At 42.1% G+C, this 19,143-nt stretch overlaps 1 protein-coding gene across 6 annotated transcripts in view; it reads right to left on the reverse strand.

Annotated features, from left to right (window-relative positions):
* Positions 1-19,143, reverse strand: part of Cngl (Cyclic nucleotide-gated ion channel-like) — a 64,325-nt gene that overhangs the window by 29,467 nt on the left and 15,715 nt on the right. For all 6 annotated transcript variants that reach the window (XM_089476122.1, XM_089476121.1, XM_089476118.1 and 3 more), the window contains 2 exons: positions 7,105-8,352; positions 1,600-1,901 (listed from right to left, as the gene is read on the reverse strand). In XM_089476122.1, coding sequence (XP_089332248.1) covers positions 1,600-1,901; positions 7,105-7,269 — 467 coding nt within the window. In that variant the 5' untranslated portion in view covers positions 7,270-8,352. The remainder of the gene's footprint in view (positions 1-1,599; positions 1,902-7,104; positions 8,353-19,143) is intronic.

Here is a 19,143-nt window from a genome sequence, read left to right on the forward strand (position 1 = left end):
TTATTAGCAGCCTATGCATGCGAAAGCCTATTTATAGCTAGCCGGAGTTTGCTGTAATCCTGACAGGGCCCGTTGCTAAATCAACAGTTGCATTCATGTTTGAATAGCCTTGAAATATGGTTTCGTTTATCGAGTCATACAAATGAAATCCCATTAGACTTAATGAGAGCTAATGCCGCTCCAATTTATGGGGCGCCCATCATTGTTATTATGACTATGAGCATTATTATTGTGCACTCGATGGTCGATGGCCTCGATTGACCTGTCGGGCTTAACTCAATATGCACTTTCTTATCACACACAATCCGGCTAATGCAGTCACTCTTAACTTGTTTAATTTGCCATTAGCAACGACCCCAGCCCAAACAGGCCAAAAAGCCCCAGAGCACAGGCAGTGACAACAAAATGGCTGCTAATTGCTGTTGACTCAACCACTTGATAACAGATTCATTCACAGCTGATGGCCCCTCGATTGTGCCACACGACCCGCCCGACCCCACACATATATTTTGTATTATTTATATATGTACAAATAATTGTTTTTTCAATGGCAAATACGAGTTGAATGCGTGGCAAAAAAATCAAAAGTGGTGAGGGAAACTTAAAAAAATAATAATAAAAAAGAAGACAATGTTTATGCATGTAAATAGTTGTACAAATATGTAAGTGTCTGTATGTGTGTGTGTGTGTGTGTGCTTGTGTCAATATATCAATACGCGGCATCAACTGCGAGTATCAATAAAAATGATAAATCAAAAGCAGCTGCGAAGCCCAACAAAGTATGCTACGCTTTTATTGTTAGCTTTGTATTTTCGTTTGTGTTTTTGCTTTTCTTTTTACTGTTAGCAATCAATTATGCGCTTACTGTGTGAGTTTATGGAGAGTGTGTGTGTGTGTGTGTAAGTGTGAATGATTGTGTACACTGCCTGAATTTTAACAGCAGCTCCTATATACGTATGTATGATCATGTGTGTCGAATCGCAATTCAATTAGATTTTTTTTTTTTTTATTACACGCATTTTTCTTTGAACACTTCGCTTCGAGCAGCGCGCGTAATACCCCTGATTTGATTTAAATTTGTATGCCCATGCAGGGCATACGCTATGATAGTTTAGGGCCATCAAAATGATGGGCCGCTTCACGTCTTCATCTGCTTGATCAGCACAAAGAGAGCGAGAGAGAGAGAGAGAAGACTTTCCCGCTGAATGATGCTTGAAAGCAAAACTTTGATGTATATATGTATATATACATATATATACATATACATTAATGTCTGTTTCTGACTCTCATGCAGCACAACTTTGAGGTGCCGCGCAGGTCTTCTGCCTTTGGCCAGGGTATCTCGAGTGCGGCATACTTAAGTTTTTTTGTTTTTGTTTTTTGGCTCTGCTGCTTTCAATTTGTTATTGTTGGCTGTCGTTGTTATTATTTGTGAAGCTTTTAACTTGTCACTTTACACGAGTAACAATTTATACACATGTACGTGTGGGCTGTGAGCGTGTCTGAGTGTTGTTCTGTGTGTGTGCGTGTGCGTGTGCGTGTGTGTGTGTATGTGTGACTGTGAGTGACTGTGAGTGAGTGAGCGTGGCATTAACTTACCGCTGACTGGGACTCTTGCTATCCGATGAGTGCGCCGCACTGTTATTGTCATCATCGTTGGCCAATTTGGCAGCAGCAGCTGCTGCCGCTGCTGCTGCGCTGCCGCTGCTCTTGTGATGGCGCTTGTGATGGGTGCCATCCGCTGGGGCATTGCTGCTACCGCCACCGCCACCGCCTCCGCCTCCGCCGCCTCCTCCGCCGGAGCTGCTCGTGCCCGTGGGACTGATGACGTCCGTGTCGCTATTGCAATCGAATCTGGCCATATCCTTTGCAAACTTGCCGCCATGCTCGTGCGTCTCCATCTGAGCGAAAAATAATTACAACTAATTAAAATCGAGGCCGTGGATAATGCAAACAATTTGTCTTCAATTCACTTCCTCAAGGGCTCGTTTAGGCCACTTCCAATGCGTTAACTATGCGCACATTAAATAATCATACTTTAGGCATCCCAAACCAATGCCCAGTCCCCAACCCCTGCTCCAACCCCTGCCCATGGCCGTGCCTCGTTCTGACACTGGCGCATAATTAAAATTAAATTTTGATTACTCCAGGCACACAGGCGAAGGTATTAAAAACTTTTACATCAAATAACGAGCCGAGAATCCAGTTGAAAACAGACCGAAGCGAAGCGACAAAGGGAAACCAGAGTGAAAAGCGTTGGCCAGGTGACCCTCGTGAGCCCGGTTAGCCAGGTGAGCCAGGCGAGCCAGGTGAGCCAGGTGGGTCAGGTGAGCCAGCTAAGGCAAACTTAAAGCAAGTCTCGAGTTGCCTGGAATTTTACTGCAGCGCTCTGTTGCCCATGGTTATAGCCAATCAAATGGCATTCGAAAACTTTTAGATTGCGTTGCAAAAATACATTAAATTACTTATATATACAATAGATATGGATTAAAAGGGTAAGAGGGGGAGAGAGGGAGCGGGAGGGCTAAATACTAAAAATAATATATTATTAGCTCTCCTTTCACTTAACAATCTCCAATTGCCTAAGCTGCGAACGATGCGTACAAAAATTCCCTTAATTAGCTAAAAATGTTGCAGTAGAGTTCAACCGACTGCACAATACTCGTGCAAGGATACATATGTATATCGCTAAAATAGGACGTACAGTATGAGAGCAGCAGCTTCTATCGATTCTCTAGGAGTATCAAATTAATGTAGGTATATTTTTTAAGCTACATATAGAATTCAAATCTTATTCATATTGATATATTCTTCGTTATACAATCCGGTTAAAGCGACAAAGCTAAGCTACGTCGTACTAGCCGTATATATAACATATAATATATACGGCTATTACGACGAAAAATCTGGTCCCTAGGCAAACTTATATGGTTATAGAGTCTTCCAGCTATAACGACGGTCCTTTAGCGTTGCTAGATATGTATGTATACATATATTTTTTATTCTATTCAATTCAAGATCCCCAGCCTCAAATGTTTCGTGCATTGCATTTTCGTTAAATTTATACGCATCTTTAATTCCTTATATACAGCTAATTGCAATCGAATTTATGTGCAAATTATAAGAAGAAGAATAAGAAAAGCAAATAAGAAACGATTTAAAATATATATCAAAATTATATGATTCAAGCAACAGACAAGAGAATGCTGAAAATTTATCTTAAAATATGATAATAAGAAGAAAGCTGAAAAAATATCTCAAACTATTGTAAGAAGAACAATGTGGAAATAAGTTCTCTGTGGAATTCCCTTAAAACAAACATATGAAGGAGACTCCAATCCCATAAATACATGTGATAAATATACAATAATTTAGTACTGCTCGACTCTTCAAGTCCCATATGTTCACAGAAAACTGTATTTTTATTTGATACTCTTTAAACTAGCGAAGAGTCGCCACATTTCCTTCACTAACTAAGAGAAAAGATACCGATTCCACATGATCCTAAAGTAGAGTAGAGAAGCAGCCCAGTAGTACAGTAGTACAGTAGTAGTACAGTTAATATAGTCAATTAATTCTGAACAACCTCTCTTGAGTACATCTCAATTTCACTTGTTCCTAAAAGAATTATTTGACATTCCATCAAGCGAAAATTCACGTTCTACAAACAAGGACAAAAACTAGTCCTAGTAGCACCAATAACAGTCTAGATTTGCTTCAGACAAGATCGTAATCTCCTTGGCAGTATTCACTGTGGCATGTTTCATTTCAGTGAGTCCTCTCTTAATAGCTTCAATAACAAGATCGTAATCGCCTAGGCGACAGCACAACATTCGCTGGGAAAAGTTATATTACAGTAAAATCTCGCTTAATGACAGCAATAACAGATTCCAGTTGTTCCAGACAAAAGCCCATACAGTTGTCAATTGAGAAAGTTTCCTTTCAGTTCCAAATGTTCCTGCAATAACTCTCACTCTACGCAGCGCATTAGGAAACACATTTATCAAAACATTCCGCAAAACATTTTAATAAACTTTTCCTGTGGCGAGAGACCGAGAGGCCGAGAGACCGGGAGGCGAAACTAGTTGTCTGCCTAATTGCCAAGCCGATGAAATGCAGCGACGGAGATGTTCTACATGGTAAATTATAAATGGCGAAATTGTGAAATTGTGAAATTGTGCGCTCTTTAATGGGAGCATGGCCGCATAACATATCCAGCATGGGAATTGGATTTGGTCCGGCCAATTAGCTGGCAACGCAAATCTTCGCTCTGCGGCCTAAGCTCCACTTGTGAGTGCCGCCCGGAGGCGGAGAAGGCGCGGCGCCAACATGTTGGCGGTGGAGAGTCGGGAACTGTTTCGGGACTGGGCAATTAAATATGCCGCAGAGCTTGATTGAAATTCGTTGTGGCTTTTGGCTTTGGGGCAGCTTTAAAGTGTGCACAGCGTCAATTCCATAAATATTTATGGCCTCAAGTTTCGAGTGTTTAAAAACTAAACTCTCTGTCTCACTCTCACTCGCTCTGCCCCACTCACTCTCTGTATCTCGCTTGATACTGATTTAATTATGCGAGGAGATGCTCGAAACTGTCATATACCACAGGGATTACGAGTAATATCCGTCAATATCCTGTATCATAAACCAGAAACAAAAAAACAAAAAACAAAAAAAATACAAAAAAATGAGAAACGAACTCGCATCATAGCATCATGGATGGCCTCGCTGCCTGTCAGCGATTCGTAAACATTTTTATTAAACGAAACCCCAATTCCCCAACAATGTAGCCTACAATAGAAATCAATCAATATAAATGCTACGAATGGCAAATACCCTATCAAATGGCTGTAGAGAAACGAGGTCAGCACCCGAAAGATATGCAAAAGATAAATTAAGTAGAGAAGCAAAAGTGAGGTTAGAAAAAGATAAGTCTAAACTTCTTTGAACGAAGCGAACTGAGAGGTAAACAGAGAAAGCGAAAGCCAAAATAATGTGAGAAGCAGAAAATCGTGTCAAATGGACAACAAAGTTAATTACGCGACGACCACCAAAACGAGATAGAAGCAACCTGTGCCGAGACAATTAAGAAGTTCACAGCGTTACTGAGAGAAAGAAGCCTTGAGAAAGGGAAATCTAAGACAACGGGCAAAAATTCAACAAAGTTGTTGAACCAGCAGCAAAGCTAAACAACGTCAACAAAAGGCCAAGGCCAACAAAACTTTGCCTAGAAGTGCAAACAAAGTTTAGGCTTCACTTTCTCAACTGAACTTGAGAGCTGAACTGAACTGAACTGCAGCAGGAGCAGCAGCAGGAGCAGCAGCACAACAAGCATTCAAATTCTGATGAAACCAATAAACAATTTCTGTTTGTGTCTATTTGCACATTTTTCGGGCAAATATTTAACTCGCTAACCCAGTGGCAATCCGGTAAGCAGACAAAAGAGCTTCCAAGGCCCACATAAATCCCTAATACTGTCGAAAACTAGACGCGCAATCAGCGCTCACTTGGCAACTCCTCTACTCCACACACACACGCACACAGATGAACACACAGATGAACACACAATAGACCTATAAAGAGAAGAGAGACAGCAGCCACGCCTCGCCCACAGTCAGTCAATGACAGGCCCACAAAAAATGTACATTAAATAAAATTATGGACCACAAAAATTTGTATGCTTTCATTTTATATTATGGCACGCATCAATTGAGAGACGAGACCAAAGAAAGGATGGGCATATGCGACGACCGTAAATTTATGTGACAGGCAAATTCGGATAATAATGAAGAGACTGAGAGAGACTATGAGGAGTGGAAGAGCATATAGTGGGCGTGGTAGTGCACTGAACGATTCTCTTCTATGAAGCAGAGAGCTAGAAATCGATAGCCGTATCAAATTGTCAAAAACTTTTCATAGAATTTCTTGAATTTGCATAGCAATAATTTGAGTTACACAATTTGAATACTCCTGCATATAACAAGATATACATTAGCGAATTTTGTGGTTTTTAGTGGTACTCTAGTACTTTAAATACGTTTTTTACAACTGGGGGGCGAAGGGTACGTGTAATCCAAAAAAAATAAGTCAAGAACGCCTAAAAAACTAAATCAATTTATCGATAATTCTCGATAAATATAAATGGTATGTGTATCGACAGAAAAATATGAAAAGTACTAAGATTTTTTTACACGGATACACATGTAAAATTTTAGTCTCTAGTATTTTTAGCTTCGGAGATCTCTGCGATCATATGAACCGTCGGACGGACAGACGAACAGATGGATGAACGAGCGGACACACGGACGATGGACAGACGAGCAGACTTACAGGTGGAAAGACAGACGAATGAAAGAACGAACCGACGGACGGACAGGTGGAAGGACAGACGAACGGACGGACAGGACGATGGACAGCCGAACAAACGGACAGTTGCAAGGACGGACGAACAGACGGACAGGTGGAAGGACAGACGAACGGAAGGACAGGACGATGGACAGCCGAACAAACGGACAGGTGGAAGGACAGACGAGCAGACGGACAGGTGGAAGGACAGACGAACGGAAGGACAGGACGATGGACAGCCGAACAAACGGACAGGTGGAAGGACAGACGAGCAGACGGACAGGTGGAAGGACAGACGAACGGAAGGACAAGCGGAGAACAGGCGGACGGAAGGACAGGCGGAAGGACATCAAAACGTACGGACAGAAGGACGCACGGGCAGAATAACGGACGGACGGACAGATGGACCGAGCTAAATCATCTTAGCTTGTGGCCCCGATCAAGAATCTATATACTTTATGGGGTCTACCCGGACTACTTCTGCATGTTACATACATGTCACAAAAGCAGGGTATAAATATCCAATTGCTGACTCCAGGATATCTTCTAGTCACCCATTTGTTCAAGTCATTGACTCTACTTCTAGAGTCTATGGAACATTTTATTTTATGATCCAGCCAAGGCTTTTTAATTATAATAATTCATTAAATACTGGATATCTGCAAGTCGTTGTTGCCTCGCGCACCTCCCGCCCTTCGCGTTTTAAGTAAAGCTCATGTGGTTGTCTTTAATTTTTGATGGTCTTGTTTGTGCTCATGTGCTTACCGTATAGAGGCCCGTTGCAGTGGCCGCCGCTGCTGCCGACGATGAGGAGGAGGATGCTGCGGCGGCTCCAGTGCTGCCGTAATTGAGCTGCGAGTGATAGCCGCTGGAGAGGATCTTCTTGTGTGCGGATGCATGCGCCCGATACGCGCTGACGCTCAGTTTCATTGTCACATTAACTCAATTGGCAACGGCCGTAAGCACCACCGTGCACCACCTTGCACCACTGTGCACCAACGGGCGTCGTCCACCTGCACCACCTTCTGACACAAAGTTAGGCTGCTTAGCTGCTGCTGCTGTTGCTGGGCGTCAATGTGGGTGTGGGCGTGTTGGTGGGCTTAGGCGTTAGCGTGGACTCCGGCGTGGGCGTGGACGTGGACGTGGGCGTGGGAAGCTGTCGCTTTCAACTTGCGTGTGTTTTGTGGCGTCTGCCTTGAATTGGGCTTAATTGAGTGCCCAAAGGCGTTGGATGGCTGACAACAACAACAACAACACGGTTGACACCACTGCCACACACACACACACAGAGAAAGAGAGAGAGATAGAGGGAGAGCGAGACAGTTGGGTGTTGCGGCCGTTGAATGACAATAAGAAAAACAATGCGCACTTTTTTGTTGCTTTTGCTTTTGCTTTTTGTTTTGTTTTTATTATTTATATATATATTTTTTGTTGTTATCGCCGCTTTGTGTTCCGTTTGTCGCTTCTGAAGATGGAGACGCAGCCACGCGCTTGGTGTGTTTAGGGCAGGGGGCGTGGCAACGCAACGTGTATGCTATGTTTGCTTGTGTGTTGTTTGCTCTGTTCAGCTGCTGTTCAGTTTTTAGTTGACTATAAAAGTTGCTGGCATTGTTGTTGCTGTTGTTGTTGTTTGGCTATTACCGTTGACTGTGTGGCATGGGCGTGTCTCGTACGTATGCTGCCTTTTTTGGTTTCGAGCCGGGCCGGTGCTGCTGGCTATCTATCCTTCGTTGTGCTTGTTTTGTTTTTGTTTTATTTATTTTTTTTTAATTGTTTGCAATTTGGGTTTTTTAGTGCTCTACAGTTGCGTCTGGTTGTTGCTGTTGTTGTTGTTGTTGCGGTTGCTGCTCCTGCTGATGCTGCTGCTCCTGCTGCTGCTGTTGTTGTTGTTGTTCTTGTTAAGGCCTCATGTCACTTTAGTTACAAGTAGCTGCTGCTCTTTGTTGCTGTTGCTGGTGTTGCTGTTGTTGTTGTTGTTGTTGTTGTTGCTGCTGTTGTCGTCGTTGGCGTCGCCTGTGGCAAAAAGCGTTTACAAATGATTAAATTAAAGCTGATATTAATTTAGATGGTCAACATTAAAGTTTGTCTTGTTCTTAATTACATAACACTCAGGCCAACAACACACACACACACACACACAGAGAGGGAGAGAGCCAGACACGCACAAGCGCACAAGAAGTCAGACACACACACACACACACACACACAGACGTAGATCTTAATTATGCTTAAATATTGCCCAACGGCATGAATATTATAGCTTAGACACAGACACAAACACAAACACAAGCACACACACACACACACGCATGTGCAATTTGCCTCAATTAAAGAATGCCCCAAGGTGTGAATATCGAAGGGTGCTCAGCGTAGCATCAGCTTTGAGTCATTATCTCAAGACACATATACATATGTCTGTGTGTGTGTGTGTGTGTCTGTGCTTGTGGACAGCTCATAAACTGCTGTGGCAAGTCTAATTAATGCGCAATTGAACTAACCTCCACGCAGGCAGAGCGAATGCGAATAAGCGCTTAATTATTGACTGCATTTGATTGATGTCATTAATCAATCAAACATCAATTTAATTATATAATAGAAATACCACATTAAACCTTAATTACGCTCATTTTAGGGCTATTTAGCGCTACTCGTTTTATTTTCTGATGCCCATCAGCAAATCGAATTATCAGTATTAATGAACACATTGCATCGCATCAATCAGAATGAGTATACTATATGTGTAATGAAGATAATGACAACAATCTATCAATTAAATGACATTTAATTACTTCTCACACTGATATCTACTACTAACGATTGGCAGAATCTGCTGTGATAGTATACTAAGGCACTGCCATCAATCAGCAGTGAGAAACATTGATTTTCAATCAATACATCATGCATAATGTATATATTCTTCCCTGAGTAGTGGCAAACTAAGAGTTACTATGTACCTAATCAAAGTCAAAATTATGTATTATATCTATCAAGCAATCCAGCAGTCAATCAACCAGTCAATCAATCAATTAGTCATCAATCAGTTGCTTTTTTTATAAGCTATAGAACATTTAACGTTAATTGTCAAATTTTACACTGTTAATGAGATAAACCATGTCTCGATACAAATTATTCTCAATCAATACATCATGCATGATGCTTATAAAAATTTATATTTCCTGACTAGCTACAAACTAAGAGCTACTATGATCCAAAAACAAAGTCAAAGTTATGTAATACATCTATGAAACAATTCAGCAATTAATCAATCAATCAGTCGATCAATCAATCAATTAGTCATCAATCACTTGCATTTGTTAAAATAAACCAGACAGCATTTAGCATATTTTATCTATTCTGAAGCTGTTAAAAATCTGTCAAGCTAAACAAAAAGCTTCAATCAAAATATACTCAATCAACTCTGAACTAAAGCCATGTGATAAGAAATTCGCTATGATATATCAATCAACTAATCAATCTTTCGCCCCTGACCTACTTTTATAAACAGAGACTCGCTTAGTGGAACAATTGTCCAGCTCTCAATAAGCTAATCAATGAGCTTCAATCAAAGTGTCACCCAATCAGAGAACTCTTACAATCAAACGGCCAACAATCATAGTGCAAGCGAGGCTAGCTAATTCCCATAAGTAAACATTTGGCTCGGACAATCGCTGGCTAATCATTCAGCAGGCGCACAAAGGGCAGCACAGTTTACAATCGAAGTAAATGCTCGATTGCTTACCAATGCGATTAGCATGGAAAACAATCAGCTTTTCATTTTCAATCGGAAGCAGAGCTGTTGAAACAATGCGCTGCGTAAAGAGATAAGGCACAAGGGACTCGGATCTCGATTTGGATTGAAACTGAGACAGAGACAGAGGCAGGGACAGGGATGGGGTTTGGAATGAGAATGGGGACTGTGGACTGGGGACAGAGTTGTGAATGTGGACTGCACGAGTGTAGCCACATTCATAACATGGCTTTCATTTTATGTCTAACATTTCGCATTTGTTAAGCAGACATCTCCAGATTTATTACGGTTGCGCATACGCCAGATGTAACCAAAGGAGCTGCCAGCATTCTCGTAGACCCTCAAAAGAACAAATACCCCCAGCAAGAGAGAAGAAAAAACCAACATTGTATTCAAATAAAAGTAAGGCGAATGCCGTCGGGCAGCTGGCTGTAAACATGTCACGGCGACTGCAGATAACAATCTGATCTTGGCCATTATAATTTGGTGCCGCATTTGATTTATGCGTGCAGCCAGGTAAGTCAGGTAAAGGCTTAACAAGCTGAGCATAAAACTCTTGCAATTACATAAAACAAAATCCATTACGTAAAACTCGACATTCAATAAAACCCGAAATCAAATAAGCTGAAACCCCATCTGTTGGCTTTCATGCGACATATATATATATATGTATGTATTGAGTATATATGTACACTTGTATATATAAACGAGCTCATCTCTTGCGCATAAAATCTAATTATAAAGCATTGAAATATTCAATGTGGGCCAAACAGGACTTAACACTTTGTGCCGGAACGCTTAAACGGCTTAGTCCTGGTTGCCCAGCCGGTGGCAGCAACTTTTATGACCTACGCCCCAGCACTGGCCCCCACTGGCGCGATATTTTATGTGTGCATAGAAGGTAGCTGTGCCAGAGCTCGTAGAAACACATAAACTTCTATACATACATATGCAAAGCTGCAGCCAGTTCAGTTGAGGGCTCTTCCCAGGTGACATAGTCTATGGCTAAGAGGTAGACAGGGCTTTCATTCTGTGTCCATTCAGTGCTGCTTTATACATGCAGCATATAGAGATTCGCTAAGCTGTATCTCTCAACTTCATATATATGTATATATATTTCATACATACATATGTATATCTTCATCAGACTGTGCCAAAATGGCAGCAAGAAACATGCTTGAATCTCAGGTGACATGGTCTATGGCAACCAGGTAACAGTTTGCATTCAAAACTGATTTACATGGAACATTGCATCTGAGCTTTATCCCTAGACATCTATGCATATACACATATACATTTATGTTTGTCTCCATGCTAAACATGCAGCAAGTTCGTAGAAGAACTGTCAAGTCAGGTGACATAGTCTACGGCCAACAGGTAGAGCAAAGCACCAAGGTTTTCTCTCTGAACTTTTCTATCTCTCTCTCTCTCTCTCTGTCTCTCTACATGTGTATATACAAATATATCAAGTGTCTTAGAAATGCAGCAAGCTCAGAGAAGCAATCCTATATCTCAGGTGACTGTCTATGGCCAACAGGTAGAAACTGATTTCATGGAGCGTTGCAGCTAAGCTTTATCTCTGAATTGCTCTACCTCTGTTTGTGCAGAGTTGTACATATTCGTACCATCTGGCAGCCCTATATCTTTTGATAAAGATGGACACAATACGCCGCACTGGCTCTATGGGGTCATTCGAGAGATGCCATATTCAAGAAGTGATCCCAACATACCTACTCGAGCCTAATAAAATGATTATCAACGGCAACATACAAAATTATTATTTCTTCGTCCAATATGGGTAACCTTGTAGGGCTGCCAGATAGCTCTAGCGTATATGGGCAGCTCTGTATATATTCACATTCATATGTGTCTAAGAGTCTATGTCTAAAATGCCGCAAATTGCATTTGCATTCTCAAATCTCAGGTGCCATAGTCTATGGCTAACAGGTAGACAATACATCCATCACTTCAATGCTGCTTTATATTGAACACTGCATCTGGGCTTTATCTACGACTGCTGCAATATGGCAACCAAGGGCATTCAATCTTCAACTTCTGCTGCTACTGCTGCGGCTGCGGCTGCGGCTGAAGTTTTTCTTTACATTTCTTTACATTATTCTCCTCTTTTTGTGTATAAAACCCATTGAAGCAGCCAAGCAGTGGAAGATAAACAGTCAGCCAGGAGCAGCAGCAGCAGCAGCAGCAGCAGCAACATCAACAGCAGCATCAGTTCAATTTCTGCTCCTCATGATTTCAATTTCAAAATTTACGCTTCATTGGTCAGTAAAAAGAAAGCGTTCTAAATGCTAAGCCAGCTGCCGTTGCGTGGCCACAAAATGTGACATTAAAAAATGTTAACCACTTGTCAAAGTCAATCGGGAAGCCAGCCCAGCCCAGCCCAGCTTAGCCCAGCCCTGCCAATCCCTACGCTCCCCCTGGCTTATCGGTGCCACCCACACACTTGTGTAACCCGACTACAGACAGCCTCATGCTCTTGTGTAATAAATGAAAAATCTTATCATCATCGCATATTGGCAGTCGCGGCAGGTCAAAGATGGAGCCGCAGCGAGGAAGTAAATGCCGGCACACGCGGCGTATGCGCAATTCCCCGAACGACACTCGCCGAGATTGCGGTTAATTAGAGGCGGCCCACGCCCACAGCATTGTGCCAGACGTTGCTAATCGTCCTCATCAACTGACCAACAAGACCACAGAATCATCGTCCGCCTCCAATGCCACATAACAAACCCTCCTACCCCCTCCCTCCTCATCACCCTCCCACGCGGTCGTCGCACTTCTCGCGCACAAGACACCCCAGCGAGCAGAGGACAGTTACTTTTGCACGACTAATAAGTCCCCCTCTGGCTCTTGCTCAGAGTTTACAAATTATGTTTAACATCAAATGAAATCGTCTCATCAAAATTTAATCCACGCCACATTCCACAGCAGCGGCCTGAAGTGCGCCCCGCGGTTGCCTCTGCGGGCGAGTCGAGCGATTTCCTTGCGAATTGTCGCAGTCAACTCGATTTTCTCCCTCCCTCGCCCTCGTCCTCTCCTTCTCCTTTTATTATTTTAATTTAAGTTTTGCAACTGAAGCGATTTGGATGCCTTTTTTTCAACGAAAAATTAAGACATAACCCTTGATTTTAATGAATTATTATTTTTATATAATATGCAATGAAAATATTGAAACTTGTTTTTAATAGCCGTGCATCTATCTGCTCAGCTGAAATATAAACACTTGCTTATAGCAAGTATAGCAAATAAGATCTGATAGTCTGTCAATTAGCTAATGAAATCAGAGAGTCAGATGATGTGAATATGGATGGCAACTGACAGAAAGTAAAGTTTTAGATTAGATTTAGACTAAGATGTTAGGTGAGCTAATTAGGCTAAAGTACGACTCTTAATTTCGATATATGTATATAGATGTGCTTTCCTTTAACTTCACTTCCAAAGGAAAATAAGTGGAATGAACTATGCTTAGACATAGCAAAAGCCTCCCAATGAAGAAGCTTTTAGATATTCATATTAGGTATAAGACTTCAAGTGAAATATGTGAATAAAATGTGGTATCTCTCTTTCGATCGCTCTCTCTGACTCTCTCTCCGTGTCTCTCTGTCACTCTATACTTTTCTCGCTCTCTCTCTCTCTGTTTTTCTCTGTCTCTCTCTGACTCGTTCTTTATTTCTTTCTCGCTCTTGTGCGCTCTCTATCTCTACTCTCTTGCTTGCTCTCTATATCTCTCAATCTCGCTTTATAATTCTTTCTCTCGCTCTCACACTGCCTCTCTCTATCTCTTTTTCTTTCGCTTTCCCTCTCGCTCTTACTCTCCTTCTCACCCTGACTCTTCCTCTGCCTCCTACTTTCTCTCTCTCTCTCTCTCTCTCTCTCTGCCACTCTCTCGCTCATACTGTTTCTCTCTCTCTCTCTCTCTGCCTGTCTCTGTCTCTCCCTCCCCTTTTCGATCTTTGTTTTTGTCTGCTTCTTCGGGCAGTCCTTACATCAATTGCGTTCCCAAGACAATAATTCAATAGAAAAAAAATTCAACGAAAATCTTACCAAGACATTCTTTATAGATAACAAGATATTTGTATACAAATATAAAACACCCTTAATTTGGAACCGCATCCAAATGTCAGCAAATGTCGTGTCAAACCTCGTGTCACGCCACCGTGCCAGGCCACCTTCTTCAAATCTGTCAGCGGTGCTGAGTAGTACATGAAAAACATAAGAACCAGCACAATGTCTCGGCCTATATTTGATCGTAAACATAACAATATAAAAACGATCGACAATACATCAAATAAAAGTGACATACAAGCCAGAAGACTCTTTCACAAAAGAAGACGCACAAGTTTCATCATCTCGATATTGAGAAAACCACACGTAAATCCTCTGCTACTCGAACAAACCGAGTCGAGCTTTACATTTTTCCATTGGCAGTCCGATGCAAGAGATGAAACTTGGAGGTCAAACCACAGAAGACCATCAATGCCCGTTACAGCTGACCACAGCCCACCTACACAGACACACACACACATATATATATGTATATATATAGTGGGAAGGCGTACCTCTGCACTCTGGACTCTGAGGCATCGCAGGCAAAGTATCTCGACAACGCCCTTGACAAGTGAATGTGACAGCCATGGCCGGAAAATGTGGTCAAAGAATGCAGCAATTGCGTGGGCTGATAAACAGCACAAGCCCAATGTCACTTTGAGCCCAAAAAGAGCTGTCCGTACTGAGTGCGTAGCCTCGTTCTGGCCCTGTTTTGCGAAACAGCCTGTACAATGCAATTATAGAGACACACAGGCTTTGCTGATTTGCGCCATACGGTTAATTAGGAACTGCGCCTGAAGGAACAGATTGAAGGCCATTCTCAGTAGCTAGAATGTAGCTAGACCAAAGTATGCTGATTCCCCTTCTGGCCTCTGCGACCAGGACTATGCCTAAACGATTGACCCACAATAACTTTTCATAGCACAATAATTTTGGCCAAGTCCCCGCTCAAGTTCAAATTGAATTTATAGAAAATATAACAAAATCCTATTACAGTTGGGTCGCCTCTAGTTACGCTTCAATTGAATCCGGGCAAGTTGAAGTGAACATGATATGATCCTATATCAATAGAGGACTACCAACTAGGCTAAGCTTAAATGTCTAGCATTTTGCTGTGCCTGTGGCCCGTTTTTGTTGTCCGTTGCCTTGCAAGGAATCCCTTATCAGCGATTATGTCAAACGCTGCCCACTAAGTACCCCAATACCAACTGCTGTCACCCTTGTCTATCTTGTCTATCTATCCCTGTGCGTGTGTGTGGGTGTGTGTGTGTGTGCGAGTTTCGTTTTGGTTTTTTATTATGCCTTGTTGCGGCATTGTGTTTGTTGCCGCTAACATGGATTCGAGTGGCTGTCAGTTGGTTGTCTTAAGCCTGATGCCAGCCGCCACGGGCTGTTATGAATATGATTGTCCGTCTGGGACCGGACACAGATCCCAGAGCTTAGTCAAAAATGTTGACTCGTGCATGTGGAGAGACTTAAGTGATTCGAAATGCCGCAGTAGTAGGTCAAGCAGCTGCCCGCAGTTCCCACACATTAGCCTAACTCCCCCTACTGCCCCTACCGCCCCTACCGACCCTACCGCGCATATTTCCCATCACTCCACGCTGGCCATTTCTTCATGTAAATGTGTAACCGAACCACAGCATAAATTAGGATCGTCATTTGCATGCGCCCAGGGACAGGGACAAGGACAGGACCAGCCAGCATCGAGCCACAGGCGTGGCCAGCAGACAAGGCCAGCGGTGCGACGTGCTGTCTGTTTGCTCGCTGCTCTTGCGACCAAAAAATTCCAGGCTTTTTTACAATTTATCAACCAATTTTATTCAGAATCAACGCAGAGCACAAAAACTGCATGCAAAGAGAGCACACAATACGTACGACTTGCAGCTGCAAGCGACTACAGCAAAAATAACTAATATAAAAAGTGATAAAAGTGAATAAATTCATGTTTTTCTCTTGGTCTACTAGGGTCGCTACGATAGCTGTTAATGGAGTTGCCGCTTTCCTACATAAATTGATGCATTTTTCAACTAAATTCCTTCAATATTCTAGGCCAAATGCATTTTTCTAGGAACTAACGCATTGTTCCAGACGATAGGAGACTTTTCTTAAAATGTTTTACATCTCCTATATTTCATCTATACATTTCAAGTAAGCCTGAGCCTAAGCCTAAGCTCATTTATGTGCCCTATATAGCAAACATTATGAGGCCAAGCGATACGAACTCCCTTTCACTGCTGCTCTACCGCTACTTTACCGCTGCACTACTCCCATTCTACCGTTACATTACCGCTGCTCTACCGCCACTCTACCGCTTTTTTATTATCTACCCATATGTTACCGCTGCTCTACCGTATTTTTTCCGATACTTTACCGCTGCTCTACCGCCATTCTGCTACCGCTACCGCTACTTTACCGCTACTTTGTCGCTATTTCACCGCTACTTTACCGTTGCTCTAATGCCACTCTATCGCCATTCTACCGCTTCTCTATCGCTACAGCTACCGCTGCTTTAACGCTGCTCTACCGCCATTCTGCCACTACTTTACAGCTAGTCTATCGTCACTTTACCGTGACCAGCACTACTCTATCACCACTCCACCACTACTCTATCGCATTCAAGTCAGGCGATCTCTGACGTCCCCTTTGGTCTAGCATACCCAATAGCTCTCCAGACACATCCCATGCATAAACATGACGGTATTTTAACGGCGTTTTTTGCGAGCTATTTTTTCTGCCAACACTTCTTTATATTGTCGATAAAGCAATTTGCGCAAATTGTGGCCATGATTTTGTATCAATTGCTTTTTGCCAGCACCAGCGCCAGCGCCAGCGCAACTGCTCAAGGCAGGACAAAAATCGCGCATACGCCGCATGAGACCACCAACTGGGCAAATCGTTCAGCTACTCTTAGCTTTGCTTTCGTTACGCTGCGTTCGGTAATCAATTCGTTTTTTATTTATTTATTTCGGCACTTGGCAAAAGGCATACGGCAGGCGGCATGCGGCATGCGGCAAGAACCATATACATTTAAACGCTTATTTACAGCCATATATCTTTGAGACGCTCGGCGAAATCCATGCGCGGGGTGAGATAACTTTGCTCTTGCAAAACTCTAACAATTTATACGAGTCGTCGAGTCGTCCTATTTATTATTTATTTATATATATTTTAAAGTAATGCATCCATGCCTAACAATTCAATCCACATGAAGCTTTAATTTGAATGTATACAAGCACGACTTGCAAAAACTTGAAAGGGCGTTTCCTACGAATTACTATTTATTTCGAGCATTTTTCATTTGCCACTCTTGCGCAACGGCACTAAATATAACAAATAACTGTGTATTATTTTTAAAAAGATTTCACTTGGAACTTCAAGGGTATTTAAGCAGCTCGTAAATGAAATGTGTTTGTTTTTTTTTCCCTTGAATTGTATCGCATTGAGCAATGCTTAACTGTGGAGCACAGCTTGATTTATATTTGTGTAAGTGAGTATATATTTATAGCTGTGTTCGTCTGTATGCATGTGTGTCTGTGTGAGCGTGGGCACATGTATGAGTGTGTGTGTGTGTGCTTGTGTGGGTGTACCTTGGCATTTCATCCCTTTTGCATGCAAATAAGCGTGTAGCCCGGCATCAAGCAAAATTCAATTAAAACTGCTTTCGCTCACAGCCGAAGCAGGTGTACTCGAGTGTGGCCGTGTGTGTGGGTGTGTGACTGTGCGTATGTGTGTGAGCCCACACATGTGTGTGTTTGTGGATCAAAGATTAATGCAATTACATGATCCCAAGGCGTTGGCACATCCAGCTAGTCAGTCATTCAGCCAGTTAGTCAGTTAGTCAGAGCATAAGCCGTAAGTCAGGCGCTACAACACAATTATTAACATCTCTGAAAATAAAGTGAGCTCGGGGGAAATCGAATGTGTCTCGGCGTGTCTTCATTTGTCTCTGTCTTGATTAGCTCTCCTTATCTGTGATTTTGATGCGGTTTGCTGTTTTCCGTTTACCTAACCGCATGAAACATGATGCAATTAACAGTTAGTATCGGCTAGCTGGCTAACGTTCCATTCGTAAAGCGAATGATGGAATTTTAAATGCACTTTCACTTCGATTTATGCAATGCCTACCACCTTTGTGGTTCTCTCTCTCTCTCTTTCTCTCTCCCTCTCACCCTTGGCAATTCTCAGAGAGATTTCACAGATTCTTTGGGCTTTCGCTTGAATGAATGGCACTCTTGTGGGCTGGCAGTGTCTGCCTTTTAAGTGCCGACACTTTGTTCCGTAATTCTCTAACTTATGTTTGTGCACTTGTTGTGAGAGAGTGTGTGTGTATTTATGTGTGTGTGTCTGTCTCTCGCTCTGCCTGTGTGTGTGTGTGTTTGTGACTGTCTTTCCACAGTGGTGCCAATGGAATTTTAATGGAGTGAAGCCTGCCACAGTGCGTATACTTAATATATGAAAGCAAGACAGGCACTTAAATTGAATATACTCTCTGAATGAGTCAAGAGTGTCTGATCTGACTGACAGACTGAATGGTTGACTTACTGATTGAGTGACTGTACGGTTTTCTGATTGATTGATGGATGAATTCTCTGATTGTATGTATATATCTGATGTTTTGTAAGTAATTCTTCTTAATGATTATATAACATTGAATTATTGTCATTTAATGATAGATCTGATTGACTTATTGATACCATAACGGACTGACTAATTTGGCGAACTGATTGGCTGACTGATTGAGTGATTGACTATATTGATTGATCACATTTCACTCAATCTATACTGCTTCCAAAAAATTATCCATTTTATGCCTGAAAGATTTTTGCTTAGCTGATTGGATGACTAATGAACTGATTGATTGATTAGACATGGTTTTATTTGGAAGACTGATTTCCTAACTGATTAAATTATGAGCTTGATCTGATTGGCAGACAGATTGACTTAATTGATTGATTCAATTTTTGTCAATGGACATAGGGCTTTAAAAT

Source organism: Drosophila arizonae, chromosome X (genome assembly GCF_054131065.1).
Source record: "Drosophila arizonae isolate 15081-1271.41 chromosome X, UAZ_ARI_1.0, whole genome shotgun sequence".
NCBI classification, from domain to species: Eukaryota; Metazoa; Arthropoda; class Insecta; order Diptera; family Drosophilidae; genus Drosophila; species Drosophila arizonae.